General features: G+C 41.5%; 1 protein-coding gene across 3 annotated transcripts; it reads left to right on the top strand.

Annotated features, from left to right (window-relative positions):
- The first annotated feature begins 2,274 nt into the window (after positions 1 to 2,274).
- Positions 2,275 to 21,586, top strand: LOC135504732 (inhibitor of nuclear factor kappa-B kinase subunit alpha-like). 3 transcript variants are annotated; one of them, XM_064923552.1, is made up of 21 exons: positions 2,275 to 3,051; positions 3,177 to 3,268; positions 4,800 to 4,917; positions 6,717 to 6,786; positions 7,052 to 7,140; positions 7,244 to 7,333; positions 7,425 to 7,549; positions 7,749 to 7,856; positions 10,602 to 10,737; positions 10,943 to 11,143; positions 17,859 to 17,961; positions 18,998 to 19,121; positions 19,254 to 19,405; positions 19,494 to 19,555; positions 19,692 to 19,801; positions 19,896 to 19,945; positions 20,068 to 20,176; positions 20,291 to 20,438; positions 20,994 to 21,085; positions 21,206 to 21,305; positions 21,397 to 21,586. In XM_064923552.1, the coding sequence occupies exons 1-21, from the start codon at positions 2,947 to 2,949 to the stop codon at positions 21,472 to 21,474; spliced, it is 2,262 nt and encodes a 753-aa protein (XP_064779624.1). In that variant the 5' UTR covers positions 2,275 to 2,946; the 3' UTR covers positions 21,475 to 21,586. The 3 variants fall into 3 exon arrangements, with proteins under 3 accessions (XP_064779624.1, XP_064779623.1, XP_064779625.1); XM_064923551.1 differs by having other exon boundaries at positions 3,174 to 3,268; XM_064923553.1 differs by lacking the exons at positions 20,994 to 21,085; positions 21,206 to 21,305; positions 21,397 to 21,586 and having other exon boundaries at positions 3,174 to 3,268; positions 20,295 to 20,423.
- The last annotated feature ends 1,918 nt before the right edge of the window (positions 21,587 to 23,504 follow it).

Raw genomic sequence — 23,504 nt, 5'->3', positions numbered from 1 at the left:
GAGGGGACTGAGCACGCACCCCTGAGGGGCCCCTGTGTTGACGATCAGCGTGGCGGATGTGTTGTTACCAACCCGTACCACCTGGGAGTGGCCCATCAGGAAGTCAAGGGTTTCTGGGATAATAGGGTTGCTTTGAGCCATGACCAGCCTTTCAAAGCACTTCATGGCTACAGACGTGAGTGCTACGGGTTGGTAGTCATTTAGGCAGGTTACCTTAGTGTTCTTGGGCACAGGCACTATGGTGGTCTGCTTTAAACATGCTGGTATTACAGACTCAGCCAAGGAGAGGTTGAAAATGTCAGTGAAGACACTGGCCAGTTGGTCAGTGCATGCTCGCTGTACACATCCTGGTAATCCGTCTGGCCCTGCGGCCTTGTGATATTTATAGCAATGGTTATCATCTGCACTGCAGGGATGGAACGGAAATCACAGAAAATTGAGGTTGTGGTGGCAGCTGCAGAGAGGTATTTGGTTGTGCGAGACTTGACATCAGAAGAGTTACAAGTTGTTGTCCAATCCTTTCCGGTTGTTGGTCTGATATATAACAAAAGAGATTTAAATAGTGGAGTAGGGTGGTATTATTTTATTATTATATATTTTTTTGTCAGTTATGTGTTAGATCAGGTATTCCCAATCTGGGGTATGTGCAATGCCTTCAGGGGTACTCCAAATAAAAACCTGATTAAAACACTTTAAACCAATTTTTTATTTTTCTTCACATTTTCAAACAATCCATTTAGATTTTCCAAAGGTGCTATACATTCGGGTAAGCGTTTTTCTCGCCTGAGTAGCCTTGTTTCACTGCCAAAAATACAATTAAACCATCTATTGTTCAGCGAAATAACAATGTGATATCAAATACAGGTAGCCTAGTCAAATAATTAACATCCAATCACATTAACCGTTACTCTCTCGCGGGAATTCCACTAACGGTCCGTATGTAGCCAAACATACTGCTCATTCTGTTTGCTCAAAAATGGATTAATGGTTAACAAAAGTAAGGCCCGTGTCCATAGAGACACATACCAGCTCTAGTGGTAGTACTGCTACTTGTCTGACCGCTTGCATGATGATGAGTTTCTCACACGACCGGCCTATCTGGGTGATGTTCTTTCTCACCTGAATGATCTGAATCTAGGATTACAAGGACTCTCCACAGAATTTAGGCTATGATTAAGAAGTTGGAGCTCTTGTCTGTCTGCATTAACAAGGACATTTATTTCCATCACTGTATGATATTCTTGTGTGCAAATGAAATCAAGCTTACGGATAATGTCAAATGTGATATAGCGAAGCACCTGAGTGAGTTGGGTGTGCAATTACGCAGGTACTTTCCCAAAATGGATGACACAAACAACTGGATTCATTATCCCTTTCATGCCCTGCCTCCAGTCCACTTACCGATATCTCAACAAGAGAGCCTCATCGAAATTGCAACAAGCGGTTCTGTGATTGAATTTAATCAGAAACCACTGCCAGATTTCTGGATTGGGCTGTGCTCAGGGTATCCTGCCTTGGCAAATCGTGCTGGTTAAGACACTGATGCCCCCTGCAACCACGTACCTACGTGAGAGGATTCTCAGCCCTCACTAGCATGAAAACTAAATACAGGCACAGACTGCGTGGAAAATGATTTAAGACTGAGATTCTCTCCAATACAACCCAACATTCCAGAGTTATGTAAATTCTTTCATGCACACCCTTCTCATTAACCTGTGGTGAGTTATTCCCAATTTTTGATGAACAAATAAAGTTTTATATGTAAGATGGCTAAATAAAGAGCAACATTTATTGTTGATTATTATATTATTTTTTTGTGCCCTGATCCTATAAGAGCTCTTTGTCACTTCCCACGAGCCTGGTTGTGACAAACTCCTCATGTAACAAACTTCTTATGTTCAATAAATGTATTGTATAGTGTGTGTGTGTGTGTGTGTGTGTGTGTGTGTGTGTGTGTGTGTGTGTGTGTGTGTGTGTGTGTGTGTGTGTGTGTGTGTGTGTGTGTGTGTGTGTGTGTGTGTGTGTGTGTGTGTGTGTGTGTGTGTGTGTGTGTGTGTTTGAGAATGTGCTGAGTCTGACCCTTGTGCTAGAGTGGGCATCCAGGTGGAGGTAGAATGTTTGCAGGGGTACAGTACTATAAAACGTTTGGGAACCACTGTAGATGATAGGGTATTTGTTTATTTATATTTTTTTCAAGCAAAGTATAAGGGAGTTATACTCCAGTCTAATAGGTGGCGGTAATGCAACATTTATTGGATGCTAACCGCCGTTAAAACTCATCGAAGAAGAAGCAACAGCAGCCGCTTTTTACTCTTAGGACATAGCTAATATTACCACTTTGTTTCATTTTAGCGCGGAACAAATATACCGGTAGCTAATTAATCTAGAAATGAATTACTATCAACGGTGTTTTATATCTTTCCGTTATTTGTTCTAGATGGTTTTATTGTTGTATTCAGCGCTAGTGCCATTTGGCTAGCTAGTAACGTTAGCTAACGCGTTAGTGAAAGAGTTTTGACAGGACAGCTCTAGCTACTTTGTTTACGTCTTGCTTTACGAACTTCACCTAGCAAGCTAGCCACTCCGGTCCACTGTGGAACTAGGACACGGCATGGTTGTGGGCATATAGGCATATCCAACAATTGTATTGTTCTGTCAGCCTTCCTGCCTTGGTAAATAAAAAGTTGCAGAGTTGTTGGAGCGCTAGAGAAGGCCTTTACTAGCCTGACACTATCACACCTGATAAAACATTCTGATTGAACTGATCAACTGGACATGGTCGGAAGCGTCATAGCTGAATATGTTGTGTTAGTGCAGGGCTGAAAAAAAGTCCTGCACACTCCTTTACGGAGACTACTCCCTAGGCTTCACAGCAAATGTCACGTGAAAGTCATTCTGTCCAGGGTAACTGACATTACACTCTCGAGCCCTCCACAGCTGAGAGGGATGGAGAAAGTCCCGGTCAAACAGAGCCAAGTGTGTGGGCTGTGGGAGCTGAAGGAGCAGTTGGGGACCGGAGGGTTTGGACACGTTTACCTGTACCAGCACCTGGTGAGTCCGGATCATATGACTACACATACACATAAAGCCATCTGGAGATGAAAGTCTCAAGCAACATTATCTTCTGAGATGCTCAGCAGGAATGCAATGTGTGTGTGTGTGTGTGTGTGAAGGAGACATCAGAGAAGATAGCAGTGAAATTGTGTCGTCTGGAGCTAAACTCAAAGAACAGAGAACGCTGGAGTAGAGAGATACAGATTATGAAGAAGTGAGTGTCACATCTACACATCTAGTAATAACCACACAAACACTGTCAGAACTGGGTTCAAATACTATTTAAAATAATTTCAAATACTTTAGCTGTACTTGCCTGCTGCACATATCCCTCCAGTGTAAATTGCTGAATTGTAATTACTTCGCTGCTATTGGCCTATTTATTGCCTTACCTCCTTACGTCATTTGCACACACCGAATACAGATTTTTCTATTTTGTTATTGACTGTACGTTCATTCATCCCATGTGTAAATCTGGGTCGTTTTTGTCGCACTGCTTTGCTTTATCTTGGCCAGGTCGCAGTTGTAAATGAGAACTTGTTCTCAATTGGCCTACCTGGTTAAATAAAGGTGACATGAAAAAAATGGACCCAAAAAACCTCAAAGTGCAAACCCACCTCACCTGGCGCTCCAGAGAGGTATTCTACAAAGCAAGCTAGATCTACTCAGAGTTTTCTAAATCTAACCAGCTTGACATTCAGGCTGCATCCGTCGTATGACGGTGGATATTGCTCATCCGCTTGCTGCTAACTCTAGCAGGTTTGTAACTGCATGTATCACATGGCTAGTCGAATGCCGAACTCTTCATGAGACTATGCTAAAAACGTCAAGCCATGGGGGAGTCAGTCAGTGCCACATTTCCATTTGTGCCAAAATCAAAATGAAAGAAAAGAGTGTGCAAAGCTGTCATCAAGGCAAAGTGTGGCTATTTGAAGAATCTCAAATATAAAATATATTTAGATTTGTTTTACACTGTTTTGGTTACTACATGATTCCATATGTGTTATTTCATATTTTTGATGTCTTCACGATTATTCTAATTTAGAGCTCGACCGATTATGATTTTTTCAACACCGATACTGATTATTGTAGGACCAAAAAAGCCGGTATCGATTAATCTGCCAATTTTTGTATTTGGAATTTGACTGCCTTCATGACTCCTTGCAGCTGGTCACTGTAACAGACCTTGTCTGAAGGCTAATATCCATTCTATGATTTCTATTTCTGATTGAAATAACACCCACCCTGTATAATTGACCTTAAAAGTAAAAAACAATCAATTTTTTTATGAATACATTTTATTTCCAAGAAATTGTCATAGTTTGACAACTCTGTAAGCTTTAAAATGAAATCAAACTGAACCCTTTATATTTTCCAGTGATGAAGACCATAGATGTCTCATGATATGGTGGGATATGCAAAATGGGTCAATTTTGAGCAACTTTTGTCTCCTGAATGTTTGTCATTTATGTCCAATATGTCACTTTCTGACAACTTCCATTGGCAAACATGTATGGAAAGTTTTGTTTAAATCTAAAGGGATGCTGTCAAAAGGTGATTGAATTCAAACAGATTTACTTCATAGAAGCATAAACACAGGGATCCCATGGATAGAGTGTACAGTAACTATAGATCATCTTTTGCTGCTCTTGACTGTCACCTTCTCTGTCCTTTTCTCCTGTGTCCATCTTCATTGTCTTGTCTCCTCGACTCCTGACTCCTATCTTATCTCCTTGCCTCTTCAGGTTGAGCCATGATAATGTGGTGAGAGCCAGGGAGGTTCCAGAGGAGATGAGTTTTATAGCGCTCAATGACCTGCCACTACTGGCCATGGAGTATTGCTCTAGAGGAGACCTACGCAAAGTACACGCACATGCACACATACACACAACTGCAGTGATGCCATGTGTACAGTACCTGAATGTATTCCAGTACCAGAATGTATTGACACCCAGCCTCCCGGGTGGCACAGTGGTTAAGGGCGCTGTACTGCAGCGTCAGCTGTGCCACCAGAGACTCTGGGTTCGCGCCCAGGCTCTGTCGCAACCAGCCACGACTCCTAGGTCCGTGGGGCGACGCACAATTGTACCAGCGTCGTCCGGGTTAGGGAGGGCTTGGCTGGTACGGATATCCTTGACCCATCGCGCACCAGCGACTCCTGTGTTGCGGGCCGGGCGCAGTGCACGCTAACCAAGGTTGCCAGGTGCACAGTGTTTCCTCCGACACATTGGTGCGGCTGTCTTCCAGGTTGGATGCGCGCTGTGTTAAGAAGCAGTGTGGCTTGGTTGGGTTGTGTATCGGAGGCCGTATGGGAGTTGTAGCGATGAGACAAGATAGTAGCTACTAAACAATGGGATAGCACAAAATTGGGGAGAAAAAGGGGTAAAAAGTCAATAAGTATTCAACTTATTTGTTATGCCAAGCCTAAATAAATTCAGGAGAAAAACAAATCACATACATTGCGTGGACTCGCTCTGTGTGCAATAAACATGTTTAACAACTACCCCATCTTTGTACCTCACACATACAATAAACTCTAGTGTCCCTCAGTCGAGCAGTGAATTCCAAGCACAGATTCAACTACAAAAATGAGGGAGGTTTTCCAATGCCTCCCCAAAGAAGGGCGCCTATTGGTAGATGTGTAAAGAAATTTAAAAGCGGACATTAAATATCCATTTGAGCATAACGCAGTTATTAATTACACTTAGGATGTATCATTACGCCCAGTCACTAAAAAAGATACAGGCGCCATTCCTAACTCAGTTGCCGGAGAGGAAGGAAACTGCTTGGAGATTTCACCATGAGGTCAATAGTGATTTTAAATCGGTTAGAGTTCAATGGCTGTGATAGGTTAGTATTGTAGAGTTTTCTCCTAAATGACAGAGTGAAAAGAAGGACGCCTATACAGAATAAAAATATATTCCAAAACATGCATTCTGTTTGAAGTAAGTAAGCTCTAAAGTAATACTGCAAAAGAATGTGGCAAAGAAATTGTATTTTTGTCCTGATTACAAAGCCTTATGTTTGGGGCAAATCCAACACATCACTGAGTACCACTCTTCATATCTGTATCATGTTGGGTAGACTTGTCATCGGCAATGACTAAGGAGTTTTTGGGGGGGATGAAAAGAAATGGAATAGAGCTAAGCACCGACATCATCCTAGAGGAAAACTTGGTTCAGACACTGGGACACATTCACATTTCATCAGGACAATTAACTAAAACACAAGGCCAAATATACACTGGAGTTGCGATGCTCCTGAGTGGCCTAGTTACAGTTTTTACTTAAATCGTCTTGAAAATCTATTGCAGGACCTGAAAATAGCTTTCTAGCAATGATCAGCAACCAACTTGACCAATATTGTACATTCCAGGTGTGCAAAGCTCTTAGAGAGATACCCAGAAAGACAGCTGCCAAATGTGATTCTAGCATGTATTGACTCTGCGTTTAATACTTATCTTTATTTTCCATTTAAATTATTATTTTTTATTCCACCTTGACAGAGTATTTTGTGTAGATCGTTTACAAAAAATTACATTTAAATCCACTTGACTCCCATTTTGTTGCATAACAAAATGTGGAAAAAATCAAGTAGTGGGAAAACTTTCTAAAGGCAATGAATTGTATGTGATGTATGTATGTTTTTCCTGATCCCTGTAGCTGCTGAACAAGCCAGAGAACTGCTGTGGACTGAAGGAGAGTCAAGTGCTTTCTCTACTCAGCCATGTTGGTAAGCTAGCCCTTTATAGTGAAATACACTCATTAATTCTAGAGGTTGCTTTCCAGGGGTGTATTCATTAGTGTACACCAAAGCAAAATGCTTTGCAACAAAACATTTTTTAACAAACAAGTGTTGCTTATTTAGATATTGGTCCCCCTGTTTTGGCCCATTCACTTCTGTTTGATTCCAGTTGAGGCTGGTACACTGATACTTTGCAAGCACCATTTGGGAGTTTCTTTTCATTTTAGGTAATGTATCATGATTGTACACACAGGGTCTGGTATCCAGTACCTCCATGAGAATAAGATCATCCACAGGGACCTGAAGCCTGAGAACATCGTACTGCAGGAGACCAGTGGGAAGGTGAGTGCACACACACAAACAGGTATTTGGAAACTCAAATAAGTATTGGTGCTGTCCATCTCTCCTCCCTATCTTTCCCTCTTTCTATTTATCTCTCCTCTAGTTTGTCCATAAGATCATAGATCTGGGTTACGCTAAAGACTTGGACCAGGGCAGTCTCTGTACATCCTTCGTCGGAACTCTGCAGTACCTGGTGAGACCGAAACTTTTTTTATACACTGACAATATATGCTTTTGAATCTATTTCCAATGGGAATTGTGTGTTACGTGTGTGCGCATGTTAGGCTCCAGAGCTGTTTGAGAATAAGCCCTATACTGTGTCAGTGGACTACTGGAGTTTTGGGACCATGATCTTTGAGTGTACCTGTGGCTTCCGCCCGTTCCTTCACAACATGCAGCCGGTTCAGTGGTGAGTGTGTGTCTCACTAAAATAGAAGGCAAATAATTGTATGTTCTTGTAGAACCAGTAAGTGTGTGTGTGTGTGTGTGTGTGTGTGTGTGTGTGTGTGTGTGTGTGTGTGTGTGTGTGTGTGTGTGTGTGTGTGTGTGTGTGTGTGTGTGTGTGTGTGTGTGTGTGTGTGTGTGTGTGTGTGTGTGTGTGTGTGTAGGACCAATAAAGTGCGCAACAAAGGTCCCAAGGACATCATGGCTGTAGAGGATATGAATGGAGAAGTGAGATTCTCTACACACCTACCCTACCCCAACAATCTGAGCAGGTACACATGCACACACACACACATCACTCATAGTGGTCCTGTATGGCTCAGTTGGTAAAGCATGCTTGCAACGCCAGGATTGTGGGTTTGATTCTTTGGGCCACCATGCATAAGATGTACAGTACCAGTCAAAAGTGTGGACACCTACTCATTCCAGGGTTTTTCTTTATTTGTAGTATTTTCTACATTGTAGAATAATAGTGAAGACATCAAAACTGAAATAACACATGAAATCATATAGTAACCCAAAAAAGTGTTAAACAAATCAAAATATATTTTATATTTGAGATTCTTCAAAGTAGCCACCCTTTGCCTTGATGACAGCTTTGCACACTCTTGGCATTCTCAATCAGCTTCACCTGGAATAGTTTTCCAACAGTCTTGGAGTTCCCATGTATGCTGAGCACTTGTTGGCTGCTTTTCCTTCACTCTGCAGTCCAACTCATCCCAAACCATCTCAATTGGGTTGAGGTCAGGGGTCAGGTGATTGTGGAGGCCAGGTCATCTGATCCAGCACTCCATCACTCTCCTCCTTGCTCAAATAGCCCTTACATAGCATGGCGGTGTGTTTTGGGTCGTTGTCCTGTTGAAAAACAAATTATAGTCCCACGAGATGGGATGGCGTATCGCTGCAGAATGATGTGGTAGACATGCTGGTTAAGTGTGCCTTGAATTCTAAATAAATCACTGACAGTGTCACCAGCAAAGCACCGTTTCACCACCTTCTCCATGCTTCACGGTGGAAACCACACATGCGGACATCATCCGTTCATCTACGTCTCACAAAGACAGAGCGGTTGGAACCAAACATCTCAAATTTGGACTCATCAGACCAAAGGACAGATTTCTCCTGGCTTAATGTCCATTGCTCGTGTTTCTTGGCTCAAGCTAGTCTCTTATTCTTATTGGTGTCATTTAGTAGTGGTTTCATAAGCAGCAATTCGACCATGAAGGCCTGATTCATGCAGTCTCTGAATAGTTAATGTTGATGTCTGTTACTTGAACTCTGAAGCATGTATTTGGGATGCAATCAGAGGTGCTGTTATCTCTTATTAACTTATCCTCTGAAGTAGAGGTAAATCTTGGGTCTTCCTTTCCTGTGGTGGTCCTCATTAGTGCTAGTTTCATCTTAGCGCTTGTTGTTTTTTTGCGACTGCACTTGCGGAAACTTCCAAAGTTCTTTAATTTTTCCGTAATGAACTGTCGTTTCTCTTTGCTTATTTGAGTAGTTCTTGCCATAATATGGACTTGGTCTTTTACCAAATAGGGCTATATTCTGTATACCACCCCTACCTTGTCACTACATAACTGATTCACAACGCATTAAGGAAAGAAATTCCACAAATTAAGTTTTAACAAGGCACACCTGTTAATTGAAATGCATTCCAGGTGACTACCTCATAAAGCTGGTTGAGAGAATGCTGTTGTGACTTGACTTTAGCATGAATCTAAGGAATGTTATTGATCTAGTCAACCAGCTATGTTTAATTGTTACCCAATTTTAAATTAATCATGTAACAATTAACTCATTAGGATCTGGGGCACCACGAGAGATTGTTTAAAGATTTACCATCTCCCAAATTAAACTCTAAAAATGTCTTTGTCTATCACATCTATAAACAGTCAGCTTATTAATCATAACCTCGTATCATATCAATCTGAACAGTCATAACCTCCTTGCATCTGCAAAACCTGAGCCTTGCTTTTGATTCAGAACTACACAAATTGGTTTAATTATTTATTTACTAGCTGATTTAAATGGTAACACAGGATAAACATACACAGTTAATACGTTAAAAACAGGTCCCTAGCAGACTGACAACAATATGGCTGCTTGTTACAAAAGAGATTGGGAGAGATGTATGTTTTAGAAACTACTCTCACTTACAGTAATCATATGCTTTGCTCACGAACTGCCATCCTCCTTGAGTAAGTAATCATTAATGTATTTACAGTGGGGCAAAAAAGTATTTAGTCAGCCACCAATTGTGCAAGTTCTTCCACTTAAAAAGATGAGAGAGGCCTGTAATTTTCATCATAGGTACACTTCAACTATGACAGACAAAATGAGAAAAAAAATCCAGAGAATCACATTGTAGGGGGAGGGTTGCATCTCATGTTGATAGCAAGCCCCAAGCCTGATGGAGAGGTGTGTGTGTCTGTGAGTGGATTATGACAGAGCAGTATTCGCTTTTGAACATGTCAGAGTTTCGGCGGGAAAAGTCTCTTGAAACAAAGTAACTTTCCGTTGGTGAATTTGGAGAGGGAAACCTGAATCTTCTCAACCTGATTTACAACAGGACATGAGTTGTTAATCCCCACAAGTCCCCCGATCTGACCTATTTGGATCCTCACAGGACTGTCATGACAATGATGAGAGTGTGCAAAGCTGTCAAGGCAAAGGGTGGCTACTTTGAATAATCTCAAATTTATTTTGGTTACTACATGATTCCCTTTGTGTTATTTCATAGTTTTGATGTCTTCACTATTATTCTACAATGTCGAAAATAGTCAAAATGAAGAAAAACCCTTGAATGAGTAGGTGTGTCAACCTTTGACTGTTACTGTATGCGCATGACTATAAAAGCATCTGCTAAATGGAATGTACAGTATATTATTGCATTATATTAGCAGCAGTTTTCAGAACTTGTGATCCCGTCTATTTAAAATGTTATTTTGTTTTTGCTCAATGTGTTATCTTTTTTAAGTGAGGAAAATTGTACTTTTTCGTGTGTCTGTGTGTAGGTCCCTGTTAGAGCCAGTGGAATCTCTGCTACAGATGCTGTTGCTGTGGGACCCTGCGACAAGAGGAGGAGTGACAGACCGTGACACACACACACCCTGTTGCTACACTACCCTACAGAACATACTCAACATGAAGGTACACACACACACACACACACACACACACACTAGAATGCTTGAAAACAACTTAGCAAGTGGTTGCGGCACTAGCAAATTCAGCCTGAAAGCAAGGGACTGTTCAATCTTATTAATTGGATAGTAACATGAGCCTCTTGTAAATTGATGTGACTAATGGTCTTGTCAAACAAATCCATATAATTATGCATATGTGTGCATTCTAGGTGATGCATGTGTTGGACATGACGTCGGCCCAGCTCCACTCCTTCGTCCTTGGCAGTGAGGAGGGGTTACACTCCCTGCAGCAGCGTGTGGAGACACATACCCACACACACATCCCTCCGCTCAGCCAGGAGCTGCTGTTGGAGACTGGAGTCTCCCTGGACCCTCGCAGACCACCAGCACATTGCCTCCCTGATGGACCGGTACAAGCTCGTGCGTCCACACACCAGACGGGTTCAAATACTATTTAGGGTATTTCGATTACATTTTACATTAAAATGTTTGTAATTTAGCAGACTCATATTCACAGAGATTTACAATTAGTGCATTCATCTTAAGATAACTTGATAAACATGGTAAAGATTTCACTGATTATCTCTCAATAACAGAAGGATGACACAAGTGAAGTTTAGTCTAGTGCTGTAGATTGGCTGCAGCAAGTAATCTTTCAATGCAGCAGGTAATCATTCTTAGTCATGACTTCATGTATTGAGTTTATATATCAATTCAGGGATCAATTTGACTCATGGTTTTTGTTATGATATTCTTTTTGAGTTAGTGTATTGCAGTGGCCGTCAGTGACGTTAAAGATGATGGAAGACAATTGCTTTTTTTTTAATGAGCATGGCATTATTTCTATTACTGGATGACTGTCATTTTTATTCTATTCACCCAGTTCAATGTAACATCGATAGGTTTAGGCCACAACATGATATTTCAATTGTCCCTATACCCGTCATGATGTTTCTACAACTAAGCCTATGAATGAAAGGTTACAACGCAGGTGCACAGGTCAAGAGAAATTTGAGTAATCAAGGTGACAGTGACACATTCAATACCGCCTTGCATCCTCTCGCCTGCATCTAGCTGATCTAGGGTGTAATCATTAGTCCAACAGTTACAAACAAGACTTTCTATTGGACAAAATCCCTGTTTCGTTCCAGTTGCTTCCGTTTTAAGATTTTTTTTTCAACAGAATTGGCGGAATGATTAGACCCCTGATCATACACAAACACTGTTCACTTTCATAGCAGCCACATACAAACAGCATGTTCATTTTGCTCGTTGAATAATTATTTCCCGCATTTATACGATTTCTTCCGCTCGCTCACCTTTTCCCTTTGCCTGTATACTTCAGTGCACAACACATCAGCTTTCTGTGATCAGGCAAAAAAATCTTTCCAAGCCAAACCTTCATATCATAACTGCTAACTGCTACATACAGCCTACGTCGTTGTCACAATATTAGCTAACGTCATAGTCAAAATAGCTACTAGAACTAAGGCGTTAGTAAACTCGCTACAATCATGAAGTACAGTGCACAGTCAGCAAGTAGTTAAGCAGCTTATCTTGACTTGGAAGTGTGTCATTGCTGGATAGCCAGCTAGCTAACACATCCCTCTCTGTTTGAGTTGGCTAAACTAGCTAGCTGCATTTGCTAGTTAAGTGAAAGTGAAAATAAATACGAAATATAGCTAGCTCTTGCTTCATTATTAAAGGAATGAATTTGTTCAAAACTGTTCAACTTTCTCTTTCTGAGTCAACTACTCACCACATTTTATGTACTGCAATGCAAACTAAACTCAGCAAAAAAAGAAACATCCCTTTTTCAGGACCCTGTCTTTCAAAGAGAATTAGTAAAAATCCAAATAACTACACATATCTTAATTTTAACTTTTTGGTGACGGGGCAGTATTTTCACGTCCGGATGAAAGGCATGCCCAAATTCAACTGCCTGCTACTCATCCCCAGAAGATAAGATATGCATATTATTAGATTTGGATAGAAAACACTCTGAAGTTTCTAAAACTGTTTGAATCATGTCTGTGAGTATAACAGAACTTAGGCGGCGAAACCCTGAGGACAAACCATTCAGAATTTTTGTTGTTGCGGTCACTCTCTTTTCAATGGGTTTTCATTGGGAATCCAGATTTCTAAGGGACTTTCATGCAGTTCCTACCGCTTCCACTGGGTGTCAGTCTTTAGAAATTGGTTGAGGTTTTTCCTTTGTGTAATGAAGAAGTACGGCCATCTTGAACGAGGGTCACTTGAAGTGTACTGTTAGATAGAGGCGCGTGACCAGAAAGCATGCTACAGTTTGTTTTCCTCCTGTATTGAACACAGATCATCCCTTCTTGAATTTTAATTGATTATTTACATTTACAAAAATACCTAAAGTTGTATTACAAAAGTAGTTTGAAATGTTTTGGCGAAGTTTACAGGTAACTTTTGAGATATTTTGTAGTCGCGTTGCTCAAGTTGGAACCGGTGTTTTTCTGGATCAAACGCGCCAAATTGACATTTTGGATATATTTCTCAAACACTTTAGGGACTATTGTGATGAGAACAAATTTGTCCATGAGAAGATTGTTCCTCTAAAAACAAAAATCAACACTCAGCAAATTTCAGGTATGTGAGCACAAACTTGAATGTTGTGGAAATTCTGTGCAACTTCCGGCACGTGTTTAATTTGAGCATTGAGGCTGTACCTGGTTTAAGTTAGTTTTAACAGTGGCCAAGAAATGTACTGCGGCTACTTGATCATAATGTAGGCCTACCAGAGTGGCCTACCATTAAAAACAATGGAGAAAAAGGCATCCATTAAATTTTACCATGGAAATAGAGCAGCTATCGTTCAACCCACGGTAGCAGCAAATGTGTGGTGTTCAATGGAGACCTACATTCCATGAGACTTTTGAAAAATATATGCAGGGCTTGACATTAACCTGTTTATCCACTTGTCCTTTAGATAAGGAGGTGAATGTAAATGTTTGATGCAAGAAACCACTACAAAATAAAGTAGTATTATTCCCATACCATTATTACAGAGAATCAGAAGCAGCATGCTCTGCCTATTGGCTACTTAGCTTATTCAAGACTGTCTCAAAATACAACACTGCCACTTTAAAAAAAAAGCTCTACCTGACTTGAGATTCAAAATGGCTAGAAATGCACCCCCCTAGAAATGAGATTTAACTACAACTCACTAACTAGCAAAGACTATGAACAAATGTGCACAGGTGGCTACATGCAGCTCCTGCTTTGATCTCAAAACAAGAGCATCTACTTCTGACCGCTCATGCTTTAAACACAGTCCAGTTCAAAGTGAATGGCACAGATCCATTTATGACAATTCAGGCCTACTGCAGCTCTGATTGGTTATGACCCACCGGTCTGTGTAGAGTACAGGCATGTCAATACAATGCAATCATACTCCAATTCGCTCTGCGTACAGGTACATTTCTTGCACAGTTTTGTATAAGTCTTCCATAGTTCGTTTTGTTTTGGTATGTTACTTTGACAGTGGCGTTTATTTGAGCACAATTCCCACAGTAGAGTGAAACGTTGATAGTGTTAACTAAAGAGGAAAACTTGAGAAAGTTGAGTGAAGTTCAATCTCATGTTTCTCTGCGGGAGCTGATATTTCTTCTGCCGGCAGGGGAGCTCTTAGCCCCAGCTAAGAGGGAACATTGTTAATGACCCTAAAACTTTTCAAGTTGACAGGCTCCTAATAATAAATAATCAAATGCACGTATTTGAACCCAGGTCTGACACACACACACAATGGTTGGAAAATATGACGATAGCATCATCTATGACTGACAGTCATCATGGTGACTACATTGGGATGTGACAGACGATGGTTTAGCCTATTTAAACTTGACTGGCGCAGCTCAGTAAAAAACAGACTCTTGCAGGGCAGCACACAAGTGGCATTCTGAGTAATTTGCCTATTCCTATTTGCTATAGCCTATTTCAATATATATGTTATCAAATTGTATTTGTCACATGTGCCGAATACAATAGACCTTAGCATGAAATGCTTACTCAAGAAAGAGTTAAGATAAAATGTTGTAAATAAAGTAAAAATGTTTATAAAACATAACATTATACAATAACAATAACGAGGCTATATACAGTGGGTACCGGTACTGAGTCAATATGTGGCGGTACAGGTTAATTTGTACATGCATGAAAGTAGCGGTAAAGTACCTATGCATAGAATAAACAGCGAGTATCAGCAGTGTAAAAACAAGGAGGGTGTCAATGTAAACAGTCCGAGGAGCTATTTGATTAATTGTTCTGCAGTCTTATAGCTTAGGGGTAGAAGCTGTTAAGGAACCTTTTGGACCTAGACTTAGCACTCCGGTACCGCTTGCCGTGCGGTAGCAGAGAGAACAGTCTATGACTTGGGTGACTGGAGTCTTCCTCTGACACCGCCTAGTGTATATACAGGACCAGTCAAATGTTTAGACACACCTACTCATTAAAGCGTTTTTCTTTATTTTTTTTATTTTCTACAATGTAGAATAATACTAAAGACATCAAAACTATGAAATATGGAATCATGTAGTAACCAACTGTTGACTGGTACTGTAGGTCCTGGATGGCCGGAAGCTTAGCCCCAGTAATATACTGGAGCGTACGCACCACCCTCTGTAGAGCCTTATGGTCGGATGATGAGCAGTTGCCATACTAGGCAGTGATGCAACCGGTCAGGATGCTCTCGATGATGCAGCTGGAGAACTTTTTGAGGATCTGGGGACCCATGCAACATCTTTTCAATCTCCTGGGGGGGGACTAGGTGTTGTCATGCCCTCTTCAGGACTGTCTTGGTCTGTTTGGACCATGATAGTTTGTTGTTGATATGGACACCAAGGAACTTAACTCTCGACCGCTCCACCCATCGATGTGAATGGGGGCATGTTTGGCCCTCCTTTTCCAGTAGTCCAGGATCAGCTCCTTTGTCTTGCTCACATTGAGGGGGAGGTTGTTGTCCTGGCACCACACTGCCAGGTCTCTGACCTCCTCCCTATAGGCTGTCTCATTGTTGTCGGTGATCAGGCCTACCACTGTTGTCGTCAGCAAACTTAATGACGTGTTGGAGTCGCGTTTGGCCATGGAGGCATGGGTGAACTGGCAGTACAAGGGGGCCCCCGAGTTGAGGATCAGCATGGCAGATGTGTTGTTGCCTACCCTTATCACCTGGGGGCGGCTCGTCAGGAAGTCCAGGATCCAGTTGCAGAAGGTGTTTTGTCACAGGATCCTTAGCTAAGTGGTGAGCTTTGTGGGCACTATGGCTCAATGTTCAATCAATAGCATTCTCATGTAGGTGTTCCTGTTGTCCAGATGGGACAGACCTGTGTGGAGTGTGATTGACATTGTGTCATCTGTGTATCTGTTGGAGTGGGTCTAGGGTTTCTGGGATGATGGCATTGATGTGAGCCATGACCAGCCTTTCGAAGATCAGATCAAATTTTATGACCAATTTATGCAAAATTCCAGGTATTTCCAAAGGTTATACATACTTTTTCTTGACACTGTATGAGATGAGTAATGCAAGATATGTAAACATTGTTAAACTGACATTATTTAAAGTGATTAGTGTTTCATTTATTGAAGGGTACAATTTCAAGGCAGTGGCTCGGGTGGTTGTTGTCCTTGATCTTTTTGGTCTTCCTGTGACATCGGGTGCTGTAGGTGTCCTGGAGGGCAGGTAGTTTGCCCCTGTGATGCATTGTGCAGACCACACCACCTTCTGGAGAGTCCTGCGGTTGTGGGCCGTGCAGTTACCGTACCCGACGGTGATACAGCCCGACAGGATGCTCTGAATTGTGCCTCTATAAAAGTTTGAGGGTTTTAGGTGACAAGACAAATTTCTTAATTTAAGTTTGTTTGTTTTGTTTTTTTTAAGTTTGTTTGTTTTTTTCATCTTTGTTTTGTTGACGTTGAGTGAGAGGTTATTTTCCTGACATCACCCTCCGAGCCCTCACCACCTCCCTGTAGGCTGTCTCATCGTTGTTAGTAATCAAGGCTACTACTGTTGTGTTATCTGCAAACTTCATGATTGAGTTGGAGGCGTGCATGGCCACACAGTCATGGGTAAACAGGGAGTACAGGAGCGGGCGGAGAACGCAATGGTAGCCATCTTGAAGCATGTGGGGCCAGCAGACTGAGGTAGGGAGAGAGTGAATATGTCCGTAAACATTCCAGCAAGCTGGTCTGCGCATGCTCTGAGGACAGGAAACACACATAACTGTATCTCTTAACCTTTCTAGGGCAGGCGTTCTGCTTCAGCGGAACCCCTCGACAACATTATTGATGTCAGACCTCTTCTGCTCCTCCACCAGAAAGGAATATTAGAAAATATTTGCCATTGCTTCTGCCCAGGCTTTCAACAACATTGTCTTTCATCATTTGATTTCGCGCTATAGCCCAACTGACGTTTTAGCGGATAATTTTTTAAATAAAAATTAGGGGCGATAGCATCGTATATCACTATGTTTTATGGGTATATAGTCAGGAAAAGGGTTAACATCACCCAACCATAACACACACATACACTATCGGTCAAAAGTTTATAACACCTACTCATTCAAAGGTTTTTCTTTATTTGTGCTATTTTCTACATTGTAGAATAATAGTAAAGACATCAAAACTATTAAATGGCACATATGGAGTCATATAGTAACCCCAAAAATATAAATATATTTTATAATTGAGATTCTTCAAATAGCCACCCTTTGCCTTGATGACAGCTTTGCACACTCTTGGCATTCTCTCAACCAGCTTCATGAGGAATGCTTTTTTGGCTGCTTTCCTTCACTCTGCGGTCTGACTCATCCCAAACCATCTCAATTTGGTTGTGGTTGGGGGCAAAGTGGCTATTTTGAAGAATCTCAAATTTAAAATATATTTTTGTTTAACACCTTTTTGGTTACTACGTGATTCCAAATGTATTATTTCATAGTTCTGATGTCTTCACTTATTCTACAATGTAGACAATAGTAAAAATAAAGAAAAACCCTTGAATGAGTAGAAGTCCTTAAAAATTTGACCGGTAGTGTACACACACCCACATCAAATCACTCACTCACCAGCTCACACACACATTGACATGTTTTCATATTTCTCTAGCGAGGCTGGGACAACGCCATAGTCTACCTGTTTGATAAGAGTCTGACTAAATACTCTGGACCTTTCACTGCCCGACCCCTGCCTGACAGCGTCAACTTCATAGGTAGGCATCACAACTACACTATAAGTACGCATCAAAGCTACACAACCCTCTAGGTAGGGCTGGGCGATTATGGCCAAAATATAATTTCACTGTATTTTTCCACATTTTTTACAGTATTTTATGTTTTTGAATAATACAAATTCTAAATTTTGCTTTGAGTAGTACGTGACCCTAGGGTGGCCTACATGGTGTGGCCCTTTGGCCTACACCATAATTGGTATCAGTCTGTATTAGCAAGCTATGTTTGCTCCGACTTAGTACATTTATTAGCTAGCTAGCTATTAGCATTAGCGGCTAACGTGATTTAGGCACACCATGCTTAGAAAAGACAAACTAGCAGTTTGCAGATATTGTAATTATAGAGGTCTAGTGGATTTATAGTAAGACGCAAATTGGAAACAGCATGGTTGTCATCAACATTGTTGCATCCATGCAGACTGAATGCAAGTGTGTCCTGGTCGAGTAACAACAACATGCGTTCCTTGAGTAACAGGGGCGGGGCTTGATCTATGTAGAAAGCTTATATTATAAAAATGTACGTTACACATGGCGTATCACATTTAACAAACCTAACATTAAATACCACTATGGAAGATAAACTAGAAACCCAAACCGGTCATTGCATCAATAACTGTATATTGTAAAATACGGTATACCACCCAGCCCCACCTCCAAGGTAGGCTTCACAACTACACAACCCCATAGGTAGGCTTCACAATTTAACAATTCCATAGGTACTGTTGGCTTAAAAATCTGCCAAGACTATCACTATATGCTCTTCCAAATGTGAGTATTCCTTGATTCCTTGATGCAGGGTAAACATTGGGAAAAGCTAATAGCAAGTCTGGACAAAATTAAATTATGTCAACCTCATCCCCAGGCTATTAACAAAGTGCAGATACAGTAAATGTCTGGGAACAATATTACAATTCTATTGAAGTTGATGTCTGTAAGCAGGAAGTTGCCCCGCTATGTATGATGTCATATTGCTTCTGTGTCTAAATGTGAACTCTTCCTCGCTGTATGTGTGTGTTAGTGAGGGAGACGAAGACCCAGCTGCCTCTTGCTGCTCTAAGGAAGGTGTGGAGAGAGGCTGTTAGCTATGTCTGTGGTCTGAGAGGGGACTACAGCAGACTGTACCAGGGACAGAGAGCTGCCATGTAGGTGCACACACACACACACACATGTGGCACAGACACACTTGTACACACTCACACATAGGCATGGCACAAACACACACACGCTTGCCTTTCTGCCCTCACTCACAACCTTGTGTGTTTGTGCACATGTAGGTTGAGTCTGCTACGCTACAACACCAACCTGACGCGGTATAAGAACGTGTTGTTTAGCCAGTCTCAGCAGCTCAGAGCCAAACTGGCCTTCTTCACCACCAGCATACAACAAGACCTACAGCACTACGACCAGCAGAGAGACACTGGCATCTGTGTGTGTGTGTGTGTGTGTGTGTGTGTGTGTGTGTGTGTGTGTGTGTGTGTTACTGACTGTTTTCTGAACTCTGACCAAACCTGTAGCCTCTGAAAAGATGCTGAAAGCCTGGCAGGACAATGAACAGAAAGCTGATGCCTTTACACAGGTACTATACTATATAGTTTTGTATGATGGCTCTCTACTCTACCAACAGCTTCTGCTAGCATGTATTGGACTGTGAGAGAAGCATTTGATGGCATAGCTTCGGTGTCTGTGTGCATGCACCTGTATGTGTGTGTTAGGTATCAGAGGTGGGCTATCTGGATGAGGAGATAGTGTGTCTCCACTCTGAGATCGTGGAGCTGCAGAGGAGTCCGTTTGCCAGGAGACAAGCTGACATCATGGAACAACTGTAGGTGTCTCACATAATTCTACAGCTTTTTAAACTATTTCCATGAAATGGACAAAGTATCGTTTTGTAAATAAATATGTCTGTGTGGTTTCAGGGAGGAGAGGGCCATTGAACTTTACAAGCAGCTGAAGGCCAAATGCAAGAGTGAGTAGAACCACTTCAGCACAATACTGATCTAGTATAGGCTGGTAGAGGTGTGTCTGTGAGAATGTGGATTCTCATTGGCTATACTGGTTTTGTGTGGGTGCGCGTGTGTGTGTGCGCAGGTCCAGACCCCCCTCATGGCTACAGTGACAGTTCAGAAATGGTGAAGACCATTGTCCAGACAGTCCAGAACCAGGACCGAATCCTCAGAGACCTGTACACACACCTCAGGTACACACGCCTCAAGTACACATGCACACACCTGTACACCTACACCCTTCTCTCTTTCTCCCTCCCTCTAGTAAGCCCTTTTCTCTTTCTCTCCCTCCGTCTGCTTCCTTCTAGTAAGATCTTGGAGTGTAAGTGTCGTATTGTAGCATTGTTTCCTAAGTTGGAGGGGGCAGTGGAAAGCATCAAGGCAGCAGAGGCTGCAGTCATGACTATGCAGATGAAGAGACAGAGAGAGTTCTGGCACCTGCTCAAGATTGCCTGTGTAAGTAAACACTTGCACAAACACACAACTCCTGTTTAGAAGCAAACAGCCCAAAAAACACCAGCAGTACAGTGTTATTACTGTTGTCATAAGTTGTCTTTGCATGGTTGGGAAGGTTACTTTCTAAATGTAATCCATTAGTATCTAGTTACCTGTCCAAATTGTAATCTTTAGGATTATCCAAATTTTGTAACAATCTGATTACTTTCAGTTACTTTTGGATTACTTTCCCCTCGAGACCTAAGACAAAAAGGATCCATCAAACGCATTTGGTGTGTCATCATAGTGGTCTCTGACATGTGGTCAGACTCGCTCAATGGAACAAACTTAATAGCACCTTTTTTTAATGTAATTGAGAACCAAAAGTGTCATAATGTATGTTTAAAAAAAAAAAACTTTTTATAAGTAATCGGTGAAGTAATCAACTAGATTTTCAAAGGTAACCGGAATCTGTTTACAAGTTTTTTGCTGATAATGTAACTGATTAGTTTGTTTTTTTGTAATCTGACTACAACCCGGGTCTTTACTATTTTTTACATTTTATTTTGTGTGTAGGCCCAGAATGGCAGTCACAACTCTCTAACCCCCAGCTCAGATGCCTCTAGTCCCCCTCCTCTCACCATGAACCCACTAAGACACACACACAGGTAAGACCATACCAAGTAACTAACGTAGTAATGTAATATGATCTGTAAAATCACCCTCTACAGTTCTACCAAAGAGTAACAAATGACTAAATAACACATTGGCACCGTTCATGTTCTCAGTGAGTCAGTATGCCACCTACTGGATGAGAACCAGCGTTACCTGAGTCAGCTGACCTCTCTACTGCAGGAGACCTCACAGGACAAAACATGCAGTATCATGGTGCGTCCACGAGACTTGGGTGTGTGTGTGTGTGGGGGGGGCTATATGTGTGTATCCTGACTTACCCCTTGCCTATCTATCTCTGATGCAGGACCAGGACTGGAGTTGGACTCAGTATGGATCTGTGGTTGACCCAACCCTAGAGACTCAAGACACACACACGCACTAGTAATGTGTGGGTTGACTCATAATCCGCAGTACCTGCGGTGAAATCCACAGGGTTGGCGGGTATAGGGCCATGAAATATTGTGTGGATGAAGGGTGGGAGGCGGGCGGGTTGAATAAAGAGAAAATACATTGAAAAATCAATAAATGTATCATTCTTGTGCAGCATTGAGGTTTTTCTTTCATTATTTTGAGGCTCTGGCATTAGTGCATAAGCATAAGCTTTCGGGCATAACTATATGCGTGCCAAATAGCTTACCCGCCTATTGCCAAATGCTTTTGGGAATAGGCAGACAAAGTGGCGTTTTCACAGCTTTCTATTTCCTTACAAACTGTCAAACTAATGAAATTTGGACATTTTGCACACACAAAAAATGTATTATTGCACTTTCTCCCCGGTCCCTCTCTTCTCCGCGAAAGAAGTGGAGATGACAGAACTTTACCGATGTCAACTAGATTTAATTATATTGATTTATGACATTCTGAACAATAATAGCTGCATGTATCAACTCTAATTTTATTGGTCACATACACATGGTTAGCAGATGTTATTGTGAGTGTAGCGAAATGCTTGTGCTTCTAGTTCCAACAGTGCAGCAATATCTATCAATTCTACAACAACTGCTTAATACACACAAGTCTAAGTAAGGAATGGAATAAGAATATATAAATACAGTTGAAGTCGGAAGTTTACATACACCTTATCCAAATACATTTAAACTCAGTTTTTCACAATTCCTGACATTTAATCCTAGTAAAAATTCCCTGTCTTAGGTCAGTTAGGATCACCACTTTTTTTTAAGAATGTGAAATGTCAGAATAATAGTAGAGAATGATTTATTTAATCTTTTAATTCTTTCATTACATTCCCAGTGGGTCAGAAGTTTACATACACTCAATTATTATTTGGTAGCATTGCCTTTAAATTGTTTAACTTGGGTCAAACGTTAAGGGTAGCCTTCCACAAGCTTCCCACAATAATTTGGGTGAATTTTTTCTCCCATTCCTCCTGACAGAGCTGATGTAACTGAGTCAGGTTTGTAGGCCTCCTTGCTAGCACATGCTTTTTCAGTTCTGCCCACAAATATTTTATAGGATTAAGGTCAGGGCTTTGTGATGGCCACTCCAATACCTTGACTTTGTTGTCCTTAAGCCATTTTCCCACAACTTTGGAAGTATGCTTGGGGTCATTGTCCATTCGGAAGACCTATTTGAGACCAAGCTTTAACTTCCTGACTGATGTCTTGAGATGTTGCTTTAACATAATTTTACTGCCTCGTGATGCCACCTATTTTGTGAAGTGAACCAGCCCCTCCTGCAGCAAGCACCCCCACAACATGATGCTGCCACCCCTGTGCTTAATGGTTAGGATGGTGTTCTTCAGCTTGCAACCCTCCCCCTTTTTCCTCCGAACATAATGATTGTCATTATGGCCAAACAGTTCTATTTTTATTTCATCAGACCAGATGATACTTCTCCAAAAAGTACTATCTTTGTCCCCATGTGCAGTTGCTAACCGTAGTCTGGCTTTTTGATGGCGGTTTTGGAGCAGTGGCTTCTTCCTTGCTGAGCGGCCTTTCAGGTTATGTTGATATAGGACTTGTTTTACTGTGGATATAGATACTTTTGTGGTCCTTTGCTGTTGTTCTGGGATTGATTTGCAATTTTCGCACCAAAGTACGTTCATCTCTAGGAGACAGAATGTGTCTCCTTCCTGAGCGGTACGACGGCTGCATGGTCCCATGGTTTTTTATACTTGTGTACTATTGTTTGTACAGATGAACGTGGTACCTTCAGGCGATTTGAAATTGCTCCCAAGGATGAACCAGACTTGTGGAGGTCTACATTTTTTTTGAGGTCTTGGCTGATTTCTTTTGATTTTCCCATGATGTCAAGCAAAGAGGCACTGCATTTTGAAGGTAGGGCTTGAAATACATCCACTGGTATGCATCCAATTGACTCAAATGATGTCAATTCGCCTATCAGAAGCTTCTAAAGCCATGACATATTTTTCTGGAATTTTTCCAAGCTGTT

The sequence above is a fragment of the Oncorhynchus masou genome, chromosome 18 (assembly GCF_036934945.1).
Source record: "Oncorhynchus masou masou isolate Uvic2021 chromosome 18, UVic_Omas_1.1, whole genome shotgun sequence".
NCBI classification, from domain to species: Eukaryota; Metazoa; Chordata; class Actinopteri; order Salmoniformes; family Salmonidae; genus Oncorhynchus; species Oncorhynchus masou.
This window is presented reverse-complemented; position numbering and strand designations above follow the sequence as displayed.